This window comes from Anas platyrhynchos, chromosome 8 (genome assembly GCF_047663525.1).
Source record: "Anas platyrhynchos isolate ZD024472 breed Pekin duck chromosome 8, IASCAAS_PekinDuck_T2T, whole genome shotgun sequence".
In the NCBI taxonomy this organism is placed as follows: Eukaryota; Metazoa; Chordata; class Aves; order Anseriformes; family Anatidae; genus Anas; species Anas platyrhynchos.
The window spans coordinates 30,723,216-30,743,805 of record NC_092594.1 but is presented as its reverse complement, the minus strand read 5'-3'; the positions used below and the strand labels follow the sequence as shown (position 1 = coordinate 30,743,805).

The window sequence follows — 20,590 nt, the reverse complement described above, 5'->3', positions numbered from 1 at the left end:
CTGCAGTCAGCCCACTGCACAGGCCGTCAGTAACTTCTTTCCACGCAGCAAACAGGATTAGCAGAATTAAAGCAAGTTCCCATTTATTAGCTTTTGGGCTTCTCTTTCTAGGCTTAGAAAGAAAATAAATACAGTACAAGCAAAGTTAGTTTTCCGTTTTTAGCTGCGACTACAATTAGGGTAGCAGTGATTCATTTGAATCCTTCCTCCTGAAGTGGTCTTTATCCAATTAGCGTAGCCTATCAAGCCAGAGGCATTCATACTTCTGAACACAGGGCAGCAGCCACAGGAGGTTCTTCAGCCCTGAGGCTATGCTAATGGTTTGGCGAAAGCCATTAATGACAGCCTAAAAAATTTCCCTACAGTTTAAGCTCATTTGTTTGCTACGTTCCAGGGACTGAATTTGACCTTACCAAAACGGCTTTATGAGCGCTACAAACCTTTCATCCCACCGCTTAATTTAAGGAATAAGCCAGCTTGAAGAGTCCATAATTTGAGGTTAAAATCCTTCAGAACTGAAGTCTGAATGGCATTTTTCAGTCTGCACCAAATTTGCCTAACACAGTTATAGGTACCAAGGACTGGGATGTGATGGCAGCACACAGAAACTGCAACAGCACTGCCAGGGCATCGCCAGAACTGAAGACACATTAAATGTGCCTGTGCTGGGATTTTTGGTTGGGTGCTTTGTCCTTTTTCCCTCCACAATCAGCAGATTCAGAAATACGGGCATTACTACAGTTCTGTCATTGTTTTTCTTTGGGGCACGGATAGACCTTGATCCTTCGAGGCTTTCCATGAAAAAAAAAATAAAATGCATGTGCTCAGGGAACAAAAATATCTCAAAGCCAACACGCACGTCTGGAAGCATCAACTACTTCTGTAATTACCCACCTGAGCACTACGTAATTACAATCTGATTGTTTGTTTTTTAGGCGGAGAATATTGCACTGTGCAAGAGTCACCCTTTCCTCTTCAGCATCTGTTCTACCTCAAAGGACTGTAAAAATGCATTTGGAAGAAGACAAACGTGAAGAGCAGAGCCGAACGCCTCGTCATGCTGTGCCACCAGCCTGGGGCTCTTTGAAATAAGAGGAGACGAGGTTAGCTCCTGGGGGGCCAGGACACGTTCTGACCTCTACCATAGCATAGCACCGAGCCAAATTTCAACCGTGGGCGCTACCCGAGGTGGCAGAGGGCCAAACGGCCAGCCCCTGCCACGTCTCCCCGCCGGCCGGGCCGTGCCCAGCACCACAGCCCCGGCCCCAGCACCCAGCCCAGCCCGCCCTCAGGAATGGGGGGGGGGGGGGGTGCAGCCTACAACCCCCAGCGTGCCCCGCGGCCTCGCCCGCAGGAGCCCCCCGCAGCCGTGCCGCGGGGCACGCTGGGAAATGTAGTTCCCCCCTCCCCCAGAGCCCACCGCCCTCACCTCGACGATGCGAGCGCACTGCGTCCCCTTGCCCGCCCCGGGCCCGCCGAGGACGAAGACGACGACGGGCTTCATGAGGAGGAGGAGGCGGCGGCGGCGGAGCAGCAGCAGGACAGCGGCGGCGGCGGGGCGGCGACCGAGCGGAGAGCGGCGGCGGCGGCAGCCGAGACCGGGGGCGGCTGAGGGCGGCTGGCGGGCGGTGCGAGGCTGAGGCGGAGCCGGCGCTGAGGTGGCCCCGCCGCGGGGAAAGCGCTTCCGGGCGCCTCAGCGCCCCGCAGCACCCGGCGTGCCCCGCGCGGCCCGAGCTGCCGGTAGCCGCCGGTGGGGGCAGCAGGCCGCGCTCCGCCAGGCCCGGCCCCCAACATGGCGCCCGTCGCCATGGCAACTCCGCCGCGCCGCAGTGCGCATGCGCGCGCCCCTTCCCCGACCGTTTCTTCGCCCGTTTTTAAATCCCCCCCGCCCTGCGCGCGCGCGCTGGCGGTTGGCTCGGCGGGGAGGGGGCGCGCCGCGATGTGGAGGGAGGCGGCGCCGCCCATTGGCTGGCGGAGGGCGGAGGGGGCGGGAGCGCGGCCGGTTGTGCCTTCCCATTGGCTGGCGGCGGGCGCGGGGCGAGCGGCGGGAGCGACAGCGGCTCCCCTCAGGCAGCGCCCTCAGGGCCGGCGGCGGACCCCGGCCCGCAGGTAACGAGGGGGGCTCCGGGGCAACAATTTGGTGTTTTTCCTTAACTAATTATTTATTTGCTCCTTCTGAAAAACGATAATTGAACGTGGGGCTGAACTCGGCGCTTTACTTTGTCTCTTTGCCGTCTTCCCAGCGCTGTCTCAGGATGGTTCCCTTCAGCTTCCCGCTGGCCAGGTGCGCGCTCTGGGACCCGGCGCCCATGGGTGAGGCCGTGGGGTCGCACATCGCCTACTACAGGTACGGAGAGGCCTTTTTAGGCAGCTGGTGGCTGACATGAGAATTACGCGATTCAAAGCTTCGTTATCTTCTGTATATAGTGTATAAAAAACACAAAGGAGAAAGAACCAACCGGTGTGTTTGCAATAAGCACATAGGGGTTTTTCATTGAAAAGAGTTAAGGGTTTAAGAAGTTTCTCTTTCTGTGGGGTAATTGCAGTCAGGTGGGTTGGAGGTACCTTCGTCTAAACTACAATTGCGTTCGGTTCGCTTCCTACATGGAAAGGTGCAGAAGTAACTGCGTGCTTGTAGCTTTCTTTAACCTGCTTTTCCTTATCTCTAAGTATCCAAAGGAAAGTATTTTTTTTTTTTTGGCAAACTGAATGTAGATAGCATGCTTCAAGTAAAACTTGAAGCTCTTTTGCTTGCTTCAGAAATCAGGGTTCAAATACCAAAAGTTTTTATTTATTTATTTATTTATTTATTTATTTATTTATTTATTTATTGTTAGAATGAGTCTGGAGGAACATCTTGAAGCACTTGTGAACTTGTAGGGCGGGATATTCCAAACCTGACTTTTAAAATTAACAGAGAGCAAAAATTGATCTTTATTACTTAGGACAATTTTCATACAGATATATCTACAGCAAGATCTTCAATATTCACGCAAGTATATGAAGGTCATTGTGACAGGAGAAGGATATAACCCATTTACTTCATATATGGGTAATCGTGGTAAAGAGGTGGGCATCCCTTACACACAGGTCAGAGCAGCTTTCACATCTCCTTTCCACATAGTGCTTTGTGAGTTTAAATTTAAATCACCAAGTTTTAGCCAAGTTTAAAATTAATTACTTTAATTTTTATGAAGGCACTTCTCTAATCTTGATAAGAGGATATGAGTCATCTTCACAGTGTTCACATAAATCAGTAGCTTCTCTTTGAACTTTCTCCAAGTCAATATCAGATAAGCTATGATGAGCTAAATAATGTTGATGTACTTACTAAACCAAATTCCAAACTTTTTAGCATTTTACCTTTTTTTAATGATATTATGTGATTTTATAAGTTACATAATTCTTCTCCTGACATTGTTGTGGCTTTGAGCTCAGGCTGCTGTAGGTTTTAAATCCGCATTTAATGCAGGGCTAAAATGATAGGGCACCCTGTCAAACTTAGTTAAACTTTGTGGTTTATTTACTCTCTAGATTTATGAAACTTGAATTCTGTGTTTTAGCCTTAATGTTTCTAACTTGTACACCTTATATTAAAATAATTCACTAGCATGCATCTTAGTTCTATAACAATGTTGCTCTTCAGCTGAAAAGGCTCTTCTCTCTTCTTGTTATTTATTCTCCAGGGGAAAAAAATGTTTCCACTCTGACCTTAGTTTGCAGGATTAATCAAGCCAAAATATTTTTGTTAAGATAATCGTATAAAGCATTCTGTGAATCTATTCTAGTTAAAGTGTGTTCTTGAATGTGAATGATTGGGGTGATGCACAGAACAAGAGATAAAATCCCATGAATATTTTATGCAGTATTACTAACTTTTATCTTTTTGCTGTTTAGAGCTTTGGGCTGCTTCTGTATATTTTCTTTTTAAAGGAGGATAAAAGATCCGTAAGCTAGCACAATAAAGCACGTTAAAAAAAAATTTGTGCTTTAAACTTGCTTGTTGTCTCTCTTTAGAAATCCAAAATTATTTCTGATGGAGAAAACCTTGCGACTGGCCTATCGCCATGCTAAGCAGAGTGAAAAGAAATTATTTGCCTGTTTTTTACTTGGGACTCTTGCAGTGGATGAAGGTAACTTTAAATATCAAGTAGACAGCCAATAGCAGTCGGTTGAATAAGCCTTTATCAAGGAGCCTGAGTTGTTGCTCTTGGACTCTTTTTGTTTATTTTCAAGATGGGGAAGGCATAAAGCTAACAATAGACCGTTTTGATCCTGGCCGAGAAGTTGCTGGTGGATCGGGCAAAGTTCCAACTGCATCTCTTCCTGGAGACTTTTTGATTCGGTGTACAGTTAATGCCTGGGGACCTTCTTCAGGCAGCATTATAGTCCACAGTGCTGAAGATATCAGCTTGGCTTTTAAGGTAGGCAGCTGCTGGCAGCTTTTGGGTTTCTTAATAAATTGCCATCTAGGCAGGAGATTGGACTATGTACAGGTCTTAATTTCCAACCCCACCAATTTAAAACAAAACTAGAAAAGTAGTGCCTGGAGGAAAAGTACTTAGTTGGTTGAGTGTCACTGAAAAGCACACTGAAAACTACTCAGAATCAGTGGTCTTCACAGAAGTTCAGGGATTATGCTTTCTGTTATCTTCGACTAAAATCTTGCTGTCTCACCAGAAGTTTTCAGCTGGTCTGACCATGAAAAAGAGCAAGATGACTGTGATAGAAGCACACTTATTTAAACAAGCAAGAACAGCTTTTTCTTTCAAATCTATCACAAGTGAGTTGCGGTATTTGCATTAAAGTTCATTAAAAGTATTGCTAAGCAAGTGACTTGCAAGAAAACCTGTAAAGGCTGTGTAGGCTGGTAGGTATAGCTGAAATGTGTAAACTATTCTGTGCTCTGTGGATAAATAATCCAGAAAAAAACACCTATTTCTGTAATCATTTGCCTGTAGTTACTGCAGTGATACATTCAGCTATGTATTTTTTCATACAAATAGCACTTTACATTGGTTTTCTCATGGTGATACATCCGCATGTCAAAATATAAATTTCTTGAATGCACATAGGAAAGCTTCAATGGTCCACTTTGAGCCTTCTAGTTGCTGTTAATTTATTAATTTAAGTATCCCCAGGTTTCTGAATATATTATAAAGCAAGGCTAGCAAATGCATTTAAGATGTGTTTAATTTCAAATATATTTTACATTATTATTCATTATATTCAGTATAGCCATGAGCTTTGGAGGCATGGCTTATCTTTTTTTATACGGTGCCTACTGCAGCACTGGCTAATGAATAATTTGAGTTGTTACTGCAGTAAAAATGGAATCGTAGTAGTAATATGAAGACAACTTTGTATAGTTTAACTTTTTTTCTTTCCTTTACTTGTAGGATCTGCAGCACAGCCTGTGCAGTAAAGATTCACTGGACCTGTCTAAACTGCTGACTGTTAGAGCTCACATTGTTTTCACAGAAAACCTGGATAATCTAAATTTCAGTTTTCACTGGGCTTCTATTACCGCAGCAAATATCTTGGAATACACCCCTGTGAAATCTGTCCCAATTATTCCCACAGCCCTAGCAAGAAATTTGAATGGTCCTATGAATATTGCACAAGTGCAAGGAACTTATAAATGCGGGTAAGTAAAGGATGATGCTAAAACTCCTTAAGTGGCCTGTATGCCTTAGAAGAGGAAGGTAGGAGGCATCTCAGTGCTTTGCTTTTTAATAAAGTAACTGACATGAAAAGAACACGATTTCTGGTACCTAGAAAAACAGTACATTATAAACAAGCAGGAAATGGGATCAGGTGAAAACCTTAAGTCATTCAACTAGAAGCTCTTGCTTTTGACCTCAGTAGAAGTACCTTCCTGCTGGGGCAGGCTGAGGCACGTCTGGTCAACAAAACTGCTACAAACAGCATCCAGCTTGTGTAACGATAGCAGTGCTGGCCCTAGAATGAATATCAGATGAACGTGAACAAAAGCTCTTTCTGTTAACCGTGCTTATAAAGATGGTGTTGGGGAATAGTCATTCTGACTGGTAACTGCTTTAATAGGATGAACTAAGCATAGAGCAGGAAAATAATCTGAAGCAACTGAATGCCATTTTATTTGGTGAGAGACCTTGTGAATGCCTTCCTGACAGTTATTCAAATTTAATGTGACTTGCACTTCTAGATTCATTGTAACTACCAGAATATTAAGCAAATGTGCTTGATAATTTTTTGATTGACACAGGGAATTAGTGAAAAGCAGTAAGTATGGAGAAAGAATGGGTTTGATTTTTTTTTTTTTTTTTTTTCTCAGACTTCCTTCTTGCAGTACTTTCTAAACTTTCATCATTCTTTTCAGGATTTTTCTGAAAGACTGACTTCCAAAATATTAATAGTACTAATGGTGATGATAATAAAACAAACAACAACAAAAAAAACACAACTTCTGCTTTGTTTCAGCTACCTTACTATGGACCAGACGAGAAAACTACTTTTGCTGCTTGAGTCTGATCCGAAGGCATATGCTCTGCCATTAGTTGGAGTGTAAGTGTAGATTCATAAACATAGATGTGTGTTAATAAATAGATAGATATCTATTAATATATTAATACACAAACTGGTTTGAGTGGTATTTGAGGGAATATGTAGTGGAAACTTGTTAATGTAGCGGTCTCTAATCGGATATTTCTTCTTACTTGTAGTTGGCTGAGTGGAGTTACTCATATCAGTAGTCCTCAAGTTTGGGCATGCTGCCTGCGATACTTATTCAGTTCTTCAATTCAAGAAAGGCAAGTCACTTGTCTACAAAACATAGAAACTATGGGATGCCTAAAAACGTATCCCACAGCAATGTGTGGTAAATAAAAAATTCGAGGATATTTGGGGGAATTCTGTGATGTATGTGTTGTATAGGAGGTGGGTCTGTCTTTTTTAGTTGTTCTTCCTGGTTTTGACTTCTGCCTCAAATCTCTTGAAAACTATAACTGAAGCGTTAGCGAGCTGGGCCAATATCCCAAAGAAAGAAGAAGGTAAATATTTACTGTCATTAAGGTCACTGCATTCTTCAGTTTAAATAAGATCTGGCAAGCAGGAAACACTTACATAAGGAGTGGTGTGTTTAGCTGTTAGGTTTTTTTGAACTTTTCTTATGGGTGCTTTCTGGCATGTGGTTTCTCCCCGCTTGTATCTAACCAACACATTGAAGCACACAGATTTGCAGCTAGTTCTGTCTTGTAATGACTTCCTGCTAAGTAGTCTATTTTTGTAGTTTTTTGCATTCTGATTTTTCTTCAGTGTCATGTTAGTAAATAATCATCCCTCGTTTTCTATATCTTTTCACCTGTAATATTGGCCAAGTTCTATTTTATATGGAAGCTGGAAGGAGGGAGTTCAGGTCTTTATAGTTTTAAAATGTTCTTCTGGTAAATTAAACTTTGGAATATGCAGTATATGCATAAGAATTTCTTATGCTGTTATTCATACTTGCTTTTAAATTACAAAATGAAAACACATTTGGTGAACAGATGTTTGTAATTACTGAATAGACTTTTTTCCTTAAGCAATTTAAAGACACACAAATGCAGATAAGACCCCAATTAGATTATTAGATTTGGCAGTCAAGTTAGATGCTTGACTCTCATTAACTTTCACTGATTCTGTCTTGGAAGTGGATTAGGTTGATTTGATGAACCATGCAAAGAGAATTAACCTCTGTAGGCTAACTGTTCAATCTGTACATCATATATTTTTAACTCTTAAGTTGTGAGAATCGTTTTAAAGTTGTATGGGAATGTGGGTTTTGAGTGTCTTGTTCTTACTGCTTTCTCTATCCCAGATAGAACTGGACAGAATAAAATAAAATTGTTCTGAAAGCAGCAGTACCTTTTTCCTGGAAATGCACGTTGTTTTCTTTATCCTTGATCTTACTTCTGTGCTAATATTGACTGCTGTGTCACACTGTCCCCTATCCATATAAAAAACAAAACCCACCAAACAAAAAACACCTTCAGTATACCTTTTCTTTAAAAAATCTGTTTTTAATATTGATGAGCATTTTTGGAATTCTGAGGAATGATGCATGCTACGTGTCTTTATAATCTCTTCTATTGAATTATGAAAAAAAAAAAACCACTATAATTTTTATAATGTTTTCTTCTATACTATTACTGAAGACTTCTAGGATTTCATTTAAAGTACTAAGTGATCCTGAAGGGTTGAGCTAGAAAGTATAAAAATTATTCTCACTGTTTCTCTACTTTGCTTTGATTCTTGCATATGGCATCAGTTGTAAGTCCCTCTGTGTTCTGTCTATGGCTCAGTACCACTCAAAATACAGTAAGTCACCAGACTGATAAATTGTTTGATTATTTGCCCAATATATTGAGAACCTAATGGTCTTCTTCCTGTTTCTTATTTTTTTAAGATATGTACTTTTTTTTTCTGTTTTAGGGTTTTCTCAGAATCTGGGAGGTTTCTCGTTGTGCTTTATTCATTGACACACAAAGATCCAGAGTTTTATGAGTGTGTTCCATGCCGTGGACAGACTGAATTAGGGTTTCAGCTGTTAACTTGCAATGAAACTGTACACCTCTTTAAAGTAAGTGGCTTGGCTCCTTACTGCATCATGGTAGATTAAAAAAATCAACTTTAGTGTAAGTACTTAAAGGAGGGGTCACTATAATGTGACCCAAATGAAACTGCAGCATTTAAAAATGATGTAGCTGTTTAAAGTTAGATGTGGGTTTGTTGGTTGTTTTTTTTTATTATTATTTTTTTCCCAGTGATTTATTGTAATTTGTGTCTCAGAGTGAGAGCACCACCCAAGTCAGGAATTGCTCACTTTTCCAGTGGCATTTAAGAGTCTGTCTTTTAAAAAATAGCATGCTGTGTTGGAATTTGCTAGTGTTCTTTCTTATTCTGATTTCCTGTAGCATTTGTTAATTTGGTATACTGTGCTGGATGCTTCCTGACTGCTGTGGGTGATGCATGTTTGTATTTTCTTTCTGGAGAGCAAAGCTAAGAATGCAAAATGGAGTTCAGTGGCTGCTAACCTGCAGAGCTCTTCCTGTGATGCAGTAACGAAGCAATTCCATCTTTTTGCAAAGTAACCGTTTGAAAGAATGGGATGCTGAGTCTGGGGAAAAATTAAAAGGTTTGCAGAAATCCTAGGAATATCGTTTTTTTTTTTAAATGTTTTCCTGGGTGTGTGCAGAACCTGAGGCTGAGTTGTTCATTTGCTCAGTACATGCTTCTGGGCTCTGGTAGAAAAGCAGTTAATGTTACGTGTCCTGTGCTGTTCTACTGTGTGCTTTCTCCAGAAAAAGCTTTCTGCAGATGGCAAAACTTCAGTAACAGAGCCTTGCTTCTGTTGTTTCCAGGATTTTCCTAGATGTATGTGAATCAGCATAGAACAGTTACTGTTTCTTCTGATGGTAAAGGCTTGTGGAAGAGCATCTAAGCAGTTACAGCAAGGAAGCATCTGCTCATGGCTATAAATAGGCCAACTACTTTACAGAGTAGCAGGGGGAACAGCGTTAAACAGGAAGGGAAGCTGCCTGCCTCCTTGTAGTGGTAAAAGAACTGAGAATTGAAAGTAAAGGCCAAGCAACAAATAATCAGATATAAACTTCCTTAAAACTATGTCTTTGGGAGCAGTACCTCAGTAATCAAAAGTTGAAATCTGCGTGCTTCACAAATACATAAAATTCCATTTCAGAATGTTGAACCTTCGGACAAGATCCCTATCCAGTTTGAGTTGAGTGCAGAAAACCAAAACGCAGAAACTGAGTTCTTCAGCAGAATCTGCAAGAAACTTCCTATTAGAAGGTAAATCTTTCAGATGTCAGCTGTGCACAAAAATCAGATATTTTTCAGATGAGATTTTTTGATCTCTGCTGTGCAGGATGGCAGGCTAGCTCTGACTACAGTGATGATCCTGCATTAAAATCTGAATGGGTTTGTGTTTTTTCATAGAGTTTATGTTCAAGTAAGGTGGTTAAGCTGACTCTATAGCCAGAGAAAAATACTAATAGTTCTACTCTTCTTACTAGTAGTTGTAATTTATACAGCAGATATTCCTACAAATGTTTCTTTACTGATGGAGCTTAGTATTTTCATTGTATTAAGTTTTCCATGTCCTTTGATCCAAATCTCTAGCTGAAATCTACTTAAGTTGGTAAAAACTCAGTTTTGCTTCTGACTTTTCAGAGCTGAAACCTAGATAGGTTGAAACTTAGATTTTTGGGACTTATATATAACCTGACTTATCCATCAAATTTTTGGTTATCTGTGGCTGTAAGACAGCCTTCAATCTCCTTTAAACAATCTTTGCTTTATTACTTTCTGTTTTTCTAACATAAATCACTGCTTCACTGTTAGAATGTCACTTAAATACTGTGGAGAGAGAGGATTAGTATCTTTTTTTTTTTTTTTTTAATTGCCCAAAAGCAGCAAATGCATTTTCATTGCTTGGTCCCAGAGCTGTTTTCCATGTGAACTCCCTGGCTAACCAGGGAGGTGTATAACTATTTCTAGGAAAAAATGATGCTGGTATTTCACTGTAGACTGCACAGTGGCAAACATGAAGATTCATATTAGTGCTACCAAAACAGACAAGTAAAGATTTCTGTTTGACTAATGATGTTTGTTAGTCCTCCCCACGGCTGTTCACCTAGTAAGCTGTCTGCAAGTGATCACGACTCTGGTGTGGAAGATGAGGATTTATCCCCAAGACCCATTCCAAGTCCACACCCAGTGAGTCAACAGGTAACTAAATAAATAATTGCTCTGGGCATCTCAGATTTTAGAAGATACTTCAAGCAGCGAAGCTCATTGTAAGGGGGTCAGAGAATGTAAAGCTTCTATCTCAAAGTGCTAGCAGGAGGAAAACAAAACTGAAGTGGACTGAGAGTCTTAGCTCTGTTGCTAGTCAGCCTGCCTTTGTGCCAGGGCTATAGGCACCAATTCCTGCATATGCTAGCATTTGGGAACAGAGATAGTAGGTTCTAATTAAGGACTCTGTCTAATATTACATGGAATAGCCATGGTGTCTGAGGTTAAGAAGGGTGCTGCAAACTCCCTTTCTTGTATATTTCTGGGTTAAAACATATATAATGTTTTTTTATTATTATTTTTTTTTAATTCAAGTGTGTACAAATATAATGAAATACCTGCAACAGAACATATCTGATAATCCACAACTGTCACATCCTTCTTGACCTCCTTATGCGGTCTGTTACGTACTGGGTCTAACAATAATAAGAGGGAATATGTAGCCTGTCTCTGGAAGGGGAAGGATTCATACTCCGGATTGATATAGAGCTTTTGTTTCATAGACATGGCTATTATGATATGAGAAAGCAGTACTGCTGTATAAGAATTATCCTGGAGATCTTTTTTTCTTATATCTGGATTCTCTAAGCTTTAAAAAGGTATTCCATATACAGTAGATTTGGAGCTAGTAACAGACAAATACTGGATCTAAATGGAAAAACTGTCTTGGAGAAACACTAGGAAAATTCTGCATGTGAAGAGCAGAAAGCTCACTTTAAAATGTTGTCTTAAACTTGCTTGTGTAATTGTCTTCAGGTTACCAAGATCTTTCCTTCAGTTCCTGAACTGTCCCTTGTTTTGGATGGGAGCTTCATGGAATCGGGACAGTTGCCTAAGCCTGTGGGAACTTCAAGTGCTAAAAGTCTACCTCGAGTGCTACATCAGCCTATTAAAAAGAAATGGTGCTTGGGATCTATGTATTACCCCAGCCAGTACTCTGACGACAAACAAAACTTGCCTGATAATGTAGGAGATCCCTCTTTGAGGCAATTACCAAACCATTTGAATCAGAAAATTCCACCTTCAAGGCCTTCCAGGGGCAAGCAAGCTCAACTCCAGCAGCAGTTGCACTGTAAGAATGCCTGTCCTCAATCAAGAAAAAGTTCTGGATCTTCTCCTTCGACTCCTTGTAGTGGGCCTTCCCCAGAGGCATCTGAGCATCAACCCAGAAGGCCACCACAAAGGTTTGCATTAAATCCCGATGGAGCTGCACAGCAGGGAGAGCCTCCAGTTCGAAGAACCTCAGTGTCCAGTTCCAGGCAACTTCCTGCTGTTACACAGCCAGTCCTCTACAACTCTGCTTTTCCACCACAGAGCTGCAGAAGGCCACCAGAACTGCAGATGCCAGTTCAAGTTCCACCTTGCTGTCCAACCAGCGCATGCAACTGTCAGTTTCCTGCTTCTGTCCAATATAATCCAATAAACTCCTGGCAAGGAACTGGTAAAATGAGCCCCAAGCATGGAGCAGAAGTCCTGTCAGAGATGGCTCAGCAAAATCCATGTACAGTGCTCCATCAAAATATCATTTGTCCAAATATTTGCTGCAATCCAGGATATACCACAAGTAACCCCATAAGCATGGGATGCCATGGGAAAATGGGGAACTGTTCTCTTGAAAATAGCTTGTTGCATGGGATAAGACCGCCTTCAAGTGCAGGCCCTTCTAGTCCACAGTTTTGTGGAGCCCACTCACCATGCCTGCACGCGCCTGCTTCTAAAGCAGGATCAGATAATGGGATGATGGGACTATCTCCAGATGCTTACAGGGTTCTTACAGAACAAGACAGACAACTCAAATTACTTCAAGCCCAGGTTTGTTGAAATGTCTGCCTTCTCCTCTGCCCTCTTGGTGGTTATGCTTTGATAGTTTCCCTACCAGAGGAATTAAACTAAGTGTTTGTTCTCATGAGGACAAGAAAGCTCGTCATACCACGTCTGGTTTGGAGGTGGAATTAGCACTGCTAATTGATGTCACTTAAAACAATGGAAACTTTTGACTTTGCTAATTAAGCTTTGTATTTATTTTTGTCATAATTCCAAAACATGAAGGTTTCTTTCCCTTTCAGCAGACTTTTATAATGCAAATTGATGTGACTTCTATATAAATACTTATATATGTATACATGCTTTTATATATATATATATATATATATATATGCTTTTCTATGTTAAAAATTTGTGTATATATATGTGTGTGTATCCAGGCTAGAGACAGACTATAGACTTTGGCATTAACGTAAGCATACAGGTGAAGCACAGAACATTGTCATGTGTTACTTCACCCACCTTTAAAGCCTACAGCTTCCTGAGCTGTTGAGACTCTTGATTAGAAAACTTTAACAGTCTGTTTGCAGCAAACTGGCAAGATTCATCAGGTGTTTGTTGCTGGGCTGGAAAATTGGGTTTTACTGGACTCACTAAGTTTTGTTTTGATACCAAGTCAAGTTCCTTGAAAGTACCTACCTCGAGTTACACTTCTGCAGGGTGTGATGAATTGATGGGAATAGTACAATTGTAGGCAATACATATTTTTCCTGCCTAAACCAGAAAATTTAAGCTGAAATCTGCTATAGATACAGTTCCTGCTTGTAAAATCAAGCTCTTGAAATATGAAGGAGGGAAACCACTCCGTATGGTATAAATACTTTGGAGTTGTGAATTAATCAACAAACAGTGGATAGAAATACTGGAGTAAAGATTGCCTGGGCAACCCTAATTTTATCATTTAAGTGCTTATATTTGTGATTTAATACATAGCTGGTTTAACACAGTGTAGGGACAGTTGGCATATTAAAAGCTTGGCTGGTAAGTGAGCAATAGGCTTTGTATATGAATGAAGGGGACAGAAAATACTTCCAACAAGTGTGGTATGAATAAGCTTTCGTCAAGTTTTCTTGGTGTAGTTCTGCCAGCATGCATAAAACCTCTTATTTGTTAGCTCTGCCAGTGTCAAAATTGATGTTTTGATTTATGCTGCATGCACGGCTGAGAACTGGGATGTTAATCAGACTTCTGTGGCAACACATCCTGGATTTGAATCCAGACCTTAGAGGATCCAAATTTAATAATTCATTTCTGCCTCTTTACTATATTTTCCTGTACAAATGATACCATTCTGATAACTGTTACAGATCCAACGCTTATTGGAAGCACAGGCTCGTCAGGCTTGTTCCTCCGAAACAGCCTCATCTAGCAATGCTCAGCAGCCTGAGAAGCAAGGGGAACTTGTTACTATGGAAACTCAACCCTCACCAGCTTTGCCCATGAGAAAAAGTGTGAGCATTGCTGTGAGCACAGGTAACACTTTATTCCTTAAGAACAGACTGGCATTGCTTTTTCTGGATATTTCTGTAATTTTGTCTGTAGAGAGAAGGGAATGTATGGCAGAAATGTTGAATGCTGACAAACGTATGCCTAGATACCAAAACCAGCCAAGTTTGGTTTGTTTGTGTTTGTGAGTTTGGGCTGGAGTTACTTTAGTCTTTGGGCTGCAAAGACTGTGATTGCCATCACTGGAGGAGTTATTTTTCCAATAGCTTTAGCAAGGTCTTATATTTTTAATTATGATTTGTTGTAAGAAAATATCCACATCTTTTTTATTATTATTAATACACTATTTAGAAAAGCAGTAACTATTATCCTATCTGGTGTTCTATTAAATACAATATTGATAGCATGCCTTCTGTAATTCATGGAGGTCTGTGCGTAGAGGGGAGACTGCATTCTTTTTAATTTTAGCAAATTATGCAGGTGTAACTGTAAGGTTACATATTAACGTATCAGTTCCTGTTTAATCCATAGAAAAATCTTGGTTATTGTAGGAATTTGGTAAATTTTCCAACAGGTTCAAGGGCAGTACAATAAACACTTCAATACAACCATTTATTTTCTTCAAGTATGTTTTGGGAGCATACTTTGTAACGTAGCACTTGAACAACGTTTTGGCAACTCCTATCTGTTCTAAACCTTAAATCAGTTTTGAAATGGTGAAAAAAACCTGAATGTGAGCAAATTATTGCTCTAGCTTTACGAAACCAATCGGTCTCAAAAGATAGTAATGACTTTCCTAAATGGGTAAAAATCTTATTCTTCTCTTCTAGGTGCTAGCTTATTTTGGGATGCACCCTCAGAAAAACAGGATGACTCCATACCACAAGGAAAGAAAGAGGATGCAGAGATTTCTAAGGAAGACATAAACATTTCAATTAATGCTGAGCAAGATGCAAGTAATACAAGTATTGCTTCTTCTTTAAAGGTGGTTGACATGCCCAGCTTTGTAGACAGTATTCATCTTGTGGAAGAAGGAGCTAATCAGAATACTCTCCAGTAAGTAACCAGAAATATCTCCTGTTCACTTAAGCTGAACTACCTTGAAGAAGTTACTACTTTTTGTAATTTTTCATAATTCTTTTTCAAGAATTATGAAAATGGTCACCTGACTTCAGTTGTGTTCCTTCCCTTCTTTGTTTGTTTGTTTGTTAGTTTGTTTTTAATTATGCTTTGAATTGTACGGCTTGCCAAAACACAGTTGTCTTCAGAGTTTGTATTTATCAGTCATACACATTTAGCTGGCTTACCTATCAGCAAGAGCTGATGGCAAGAGCATTTAGCTTGGAAAAGCACGTACGCTGCTGGCAGCATTCCCTTTCTTACCTTAACTCCTGAGCAGAAAGGGGACACTGCCGTAGTTATTTGCTTTCCTACAGTGATTTTTCCTTTTCAGCATTCAGAACCATTTCCGTTCTGAGAGGCTTATGATTATGTGACTGATTATGATATGTCCTCTGAATTTCTCCACATTTTGCACCTAATTACATTGCGTATGCAAGTGCCACATTCATTGATATTAACTACATTATTTTTAAGGTCAGATTCTTCAAGTAGCAATAACTAATCTCAGTCTAATTTAGAAATATTTTTAGTTATCTATATGGATGTTATTTTCACACAGGGAACAGCTCAACAATTTGACACTTAATAATCTAATATTCCCTGAGTATAAAAAGCCAAAGGAGGGGGAGTATCCTTCCAGTTAAATTAGGTTTCTAAAATAATCATATTGGGAAAGATGGATGATGATAATTAGGCCAAAATTTAAATGTTCATAGTACTTGATTACAATATTATCTACAAATACGTAACACTACCAGTGATGTTACTGATTCGAATCACTGTTTTCAATATCATATTTTAAAGAAATGCCATCTGAAGTTTCTCTTCAACTTGGGTACATAAATCTGTGAAATTGTTTTCTAAGTGTCTTATGGCAGGAACACAGAGTATCACTCAGACTTCTTTGAAGAGGAGGGGGACATTTTTGGGACTGATAAATAATTGTTAGTATAACAGTAACTGATAACCTACATTGACTATCTAGTATGTCACGTGATTTAAATCTTATCACTTTCAACACAGGCAATTGATCGTTTAGGTTCTGAAATTCCATTATCTTACACTTGTCTCTTGAGAAGAGACGGGAAGGGGAAGGAGGGTCACTTAACGATCTCTTTGGGATGATAGTACTATTGATGTGTCTGGTCTCAAAAGGTTTATGCAATGTACACACCAGACAGCAGCGGATGCAGAGCATCGTTTAACTCATTCTAGAATATTACCCTTTTTATCTGTAAACTTCAGGGCAGATTATGATTTCTTTTACTTTTGTTGTTATAGAGAAACATTTCAACTAGGAGTGTTTGTTCTCAGTTCATGATATTTGGTCTGCATTCTGTATGTATGTACTTAGAACTCTTTGAGAAGTTCTTCCAATGTGGTCTTTAAACTTCAACAGGACTTTTTTTTAAAACCAAGGTGAATAAATGGTAACAAAAGATACCTTCTGAATTAGTAATGTTTCAGAACATATGGAAAATATGACTCATAAAGGCTTTAAGTGTCCATAAAGATATTGAAAATGTAAGACTAACTCCAAAATTTTAATGACTTATTTTATCTGCTTTAAGGGTAAGTCAGTGACAATGAGTTTTAACAAATCCCGAGAAGCCAATACTGATTGTAAATCATCATTTGAAAAACTATTGAGGCTGCTGTAGTCTTACCCTGCAGGCTGTGTTTCTTCAGTCCTCAAAAGGCTTTTGCTCCTTTTTGCAGTCATTTTCTTTCAAAGTTTCAGGCAGAAGACAACCAAGAAACATTAGACTTTATCTCCAGTGGTCTGTTTTCTCCTTTTCTGGTATTCGTAGACAGGCACCGGTAGCGATGCCTTTTGTTTTCTGTTTCAAAGAAATATATCTGCTTATGTCAATGGTTTCTTTCAGAAATGAAAATGTTTCCCAAGCACTTATTCACAATTCATCCTTGCAAGAAAGTGCAAGCATGTGCTTACAGGAAGAGCCAACAGAGGGAGCCAGCAACCATGTGGTGGTAACAAGTGAGCAAAACCTGGAGCCACCCACCTCCTTGTTGCCCCGGTGTCCATCGCAGGATCAGAAGCTCTACCAGCACTTGCTGGTAATTCATTGAAATTTCATATTCAAATCTGAATGCAACAGAATTCTTCTGTGCATACATGGAGTACTGTCTACTGCCTGATATATAATTCTGTAGTTAAAAGATTATATCAGTTAACTTTTCCCAATTAACGCCCTTTAAAATAGCACAGCACTTTACCCTCAAGTCTCTTCAAGGATGGAGGCTTTAATCTTGAAGCAGAATGTCATGTTTAAATTCAGCACAGACTCTAACAGAAAGCTTACAGAAATGTAAGGTAGCACGGTGTTCCTGTACACTGACGTGAGTTTATGTGATCGCATCTAAACCGAATCTGAGTTTGGCTTGTCTGTCAAACAAGCTGTTAGCCCATCTAGTTGTGTAGTAAATTACAAAAGAACAAAACAGTTTGCTTTCGTGACAACTCCTGCATGTCATGATAATTTTGGCAATGTGGTCCCTTCCCTGCCCCATTTTTTCTCTAGGGCCAAGTAAACCATCTCTTAAAGTCCTCAGAAGAGCAAGATCACTTGCCAGTAAAAACAGGATTTGTTAATGATGGTCCTAAGTATCAGAGTGGTGATGATGCAACAGAACAGGACTCGGAGGCTGACACGGGAGTGGTGGATAAAGAGAGTGTGATTAGCGCTACGCTCAAGCAACTGAGGAGTCTTGGAGTGACAATTGAATCGCCCAGCAAAATGAAGAAAAATACACACAAAGTGGAGAATGCCAGGTAAAATACTGGTTATGTTGAGTAGTAACTTCTAGACCTACCAAGACTGAGTCCAGGTGTCTGGCTATGTCAGGGCTGACCCAAAGTTAAAATGTATCATTAAGAGCTGCATTTCTGGAGAAGTGTGAGGCATGGGTCTTGTTCATGTGGCTGCTTATGGATAGGGCTGACTGCCTGATACACCTCTACTTTCATCCTTATTGTCTTCTTAATACTATTGTGTAAGTGTTAGGTAAACCAAAACTCAGTCTCCTAATTAATCTTCTCTTCAGCTGTTTATCAAAAGCTATTTCCAGTCATACAGTTTCTGAGCTCTATTCTGTCATTTTCACTTTAATTTCATCAGATACTTTTCCAGAATTTCTTTGCTTCCTTCTTGGCTGCAGTTTGTTGGTGTTCTTCTAGTCCATAATATGCTGATAAGTGAACCTGTAAGACAAAATGAGAATTCTTGATTTTTTTTCTTCAAAGCTGGGGCAGGGGATGGGATTCTTCTTTCTGCCACATTCATGGTTGATAAATAATTCTGAGCAAAGGTCTCCAGCTCAATAGAGAAAGAAACAACTCCATAGCCTGATTTCTGGTGGTGCATTTGGTAATTTCTCATTTGCTGATGAAAGTCGACAATAGCTCAAATCTGCTTTAGAAAACAATCAGCTCTGAAATCTGTTAGAGGTTGGTTCTTCCTGGTAGCAGGGCTGTGGTCAGTATTGAATCAGAAAGGAATGTCATCATTTCTCCAAGACGCTGTTTGAACACTGTCAGCATGACTGGCTGGAGAGCTGCTCTGCAGGACATGCAGGATGTCTGGCCTCAGCACTGAGCAGCCTGCTCAAGCTGTGGTGCTCAGGAGGAAGGAGAAATCAATGCGGAGAGCAAAATGAAATGATCAGATTATACTGTGAAATGCATATTTCTTTTCCTGTAACGCTAAACTAACTTTTTGCTGCTTTATTTCAGCATCCTGGCATGCATAAATCCCGAAGCAGTGATTCCTGGACTAAATTACATGTCGTTTGCCAATGTCAGCATGTATGGCTTAACTCCCAACGTAGTTGATCTGAGCATGGAAGCAAACGCTATAGCACTCAAGTATCTCAGTGAAAATCAGTTATCTAGACTTTCTCTCAGTCGCTCAGGCCCAAATCCTCCTCCCGATTTCTCTTTCCAAGACGCCTCACATGCAAATGTGGACAAGAGCATGGTGGGCCTTAGCCTAATTTCACCAAACAATATGTCCTTTGCCACCAAGAAGTACATGAAACGATACGGACTGATACAGGGCAACGACAGTAGTGAGGATGAAGAGGAACTGCACGTTCAAGGTGGCAGCTGTGGCACTGACAAAAGTGAAAACGCGCTGCACAACTGCACCCCTGTGTCGGATGGCTTCAACCACTGGACTCAATTATCCAAACGAATTGATGAAGGACTCCCTGCTCATCTGAAAAGTCGCAGCAGAGAGCTGACTGCTAATGCTCCTCTGCCAGAATTAAACGGTCCTATGATAAGAAACATTACAAATGATTTTTTTCCTCCCAGAGCAGAACAAGCAAATGAAAACTCGGTTGAGATTTTGAAGGATTTAAAATCAAACCACAGATTGTTACCTGGGAAGGTTGAATTCACTGAACAACCTGGCAGGAAATATGAAGGAGACATTAAAGTTTTCCCTGGAAATCTGCATACTTCAGCCCTTGAAACATTACACCAGTCACACAGCATGAACTCGGTTGGCACCATTCTTGATGTAAAACAACTCAGGCAACTGCCAAAGTTGTTCTGAACATCTCCAGAGATAACTGGCAGATGCTGTTTCAAATCGAAGTGGGACCCCTCTGTAAAAGACTGCAGGAAACCAAGGATTAAGCTGTCTTTTATGAGGTCTCTTTGTTGTAGCAACATTAAAATTTGCAGAACTGAGCTTTCAGCCCAGTTTGAGAGCCACCTCTAGATGTCTGGTCGAGTCAGTGCTGGTCAGCATTGAAGTATGTTTGCACTCGTGTTTACAGTTAAGCATAATTTTAAAGTATCCAGGAGGTGAATCAACTTGAAGCCTTAATGAAGCTTTAATAATGATGCTTATTTAAATGCTCTTCTGTTGAATTTTTTAACTACTGACTTTTACGTGTTTGTGCCAATTGTGAGCCATCGCTGTGGTGTGGCAGAGCAGGGGCAGCAGGGCTAAAGCACTAACTTCTAGAAGTCTGAAACGTTTGGATTCCTGTGTGTGGGGTTGCGCTGGGTGGGAAGGGAACTATAACCATGGTTTTACTTTGCATAAAGTTATTTTGAATTCAGACAGGAAGGCACATGTAACAGACTCTGTATCATGAAATTTTATAAGGAAATCGGGGAAAACTAGCACTTTCATAACTTTTGTGATTTTTTTTTTTCTGAATGAATGTTTTCTATTTATTTAATAACTACGAATTGCTCATAAAGGTCAAATATTTCATTAAAAAAATAAAAAATCTCCAGTTGTTTGGTGTAGCCTTCATTTAAGACATTTGTTAATTCCTGGTCACTGTTGAGAATGGCTGAAGAAGTATGAGGATGTCACCTGGTAAT

The 20,590-nt window shown here is 40.3% G+C and overlaps 2 protein-coding genes across 4 annotated transcripts in view; one reads left to right on the top strand and one right to left on the bottom strand.

Moving 5' to 3' along the window:
• CMPK1 (cytidine/uridine monophosphate kinase 1) overlaps positions 1 to 1,780 on the bottom strand; it is a 37,215-nt gene extending 35,435 nt beyond the window's left edge. For 2 of the 3 annotated variants that reach the window (XM_072041430.1, XM_072041431.1), the window contains exon 1: positions 1,430 to 1,780. In XM_072041430.1, coding sequence (XP_071897531.1) covers positions 1,430 to 1,504 — 75 coding nt within the window. In that variant the 5' untranslated portion in view covers positions 1,505 to 1,780. The remainder of the gene's footprint in view (positions 1 to 1,429) is intronic. The other variant, XM_027462809.3, reaches the window with a different exon arrangement.
• A 98-nt stretch (positions 1,781 to 1,878) lies between these two features.
• STIL (STIL centriolar assembly protein) lies at positions 1,879 to 20,495 on the top strand. The gene is made up of 16 exons (XM_027462807.3): positions 1,879 to 2,109; positions 2,244 to 2,347; positions 4,018 to 4,133; positions 4,237 to 4,424; positions 5,400 to 5,647; positions 6,463 to 6,546; positions 6,705 to 6,791; positions 8,452 to 8,599; positions 9,719 to 9,828; positions 10,653 to 10,767; positions 11,590 to 12,645; positions 13,965 to 14,130; positions 14,934 to 15,159; positions 17,112 to 17,304; positions 17,769 to 18,019; positions 18,980 to 20,495. Exons 2-16 carry the CDS (start codon positions 2,256 to 2,258, stop codon positions 19,803 to 19,805), a joined length of 3,906 nt encoding a protein of 1,301 aa, XP_027318608.3. The 5' UTR covers positions 1,879 to 2,109; positions 2,244 to 2,255; the 3' UTR covers positions 19,806 to 20,495.
• The last annotated feature ends 95 nt before the right edge of the window (positions 20,496 to 20,590 follow it).

Excerpts from the sequence above, each read along its gene's own strand:
- STIL (XM_027462807.3), top strand. The coding sequence starts at position 2,256 with ATGGTTCCCTTCAGCTTCCCGCTGGCCAGGTGCGCGCTCTGGGACCCG. Across the intron at positions 4,134-4,236 it reads GACTCTTGCAGTGGATGAAG|ATGGGGAAGGCATAAAGCTA; the intron begins GTAACTTTAAAT and ends TTTATTTTCAAG. Across the intron at positions 12,646-13,964 it reads TCAAATTACTTCAAGCCCAG|ATCCAACGCTTATTGGAAGC; the intron begins GTTTGTTGAAAT and ends TAACTGTTACAG.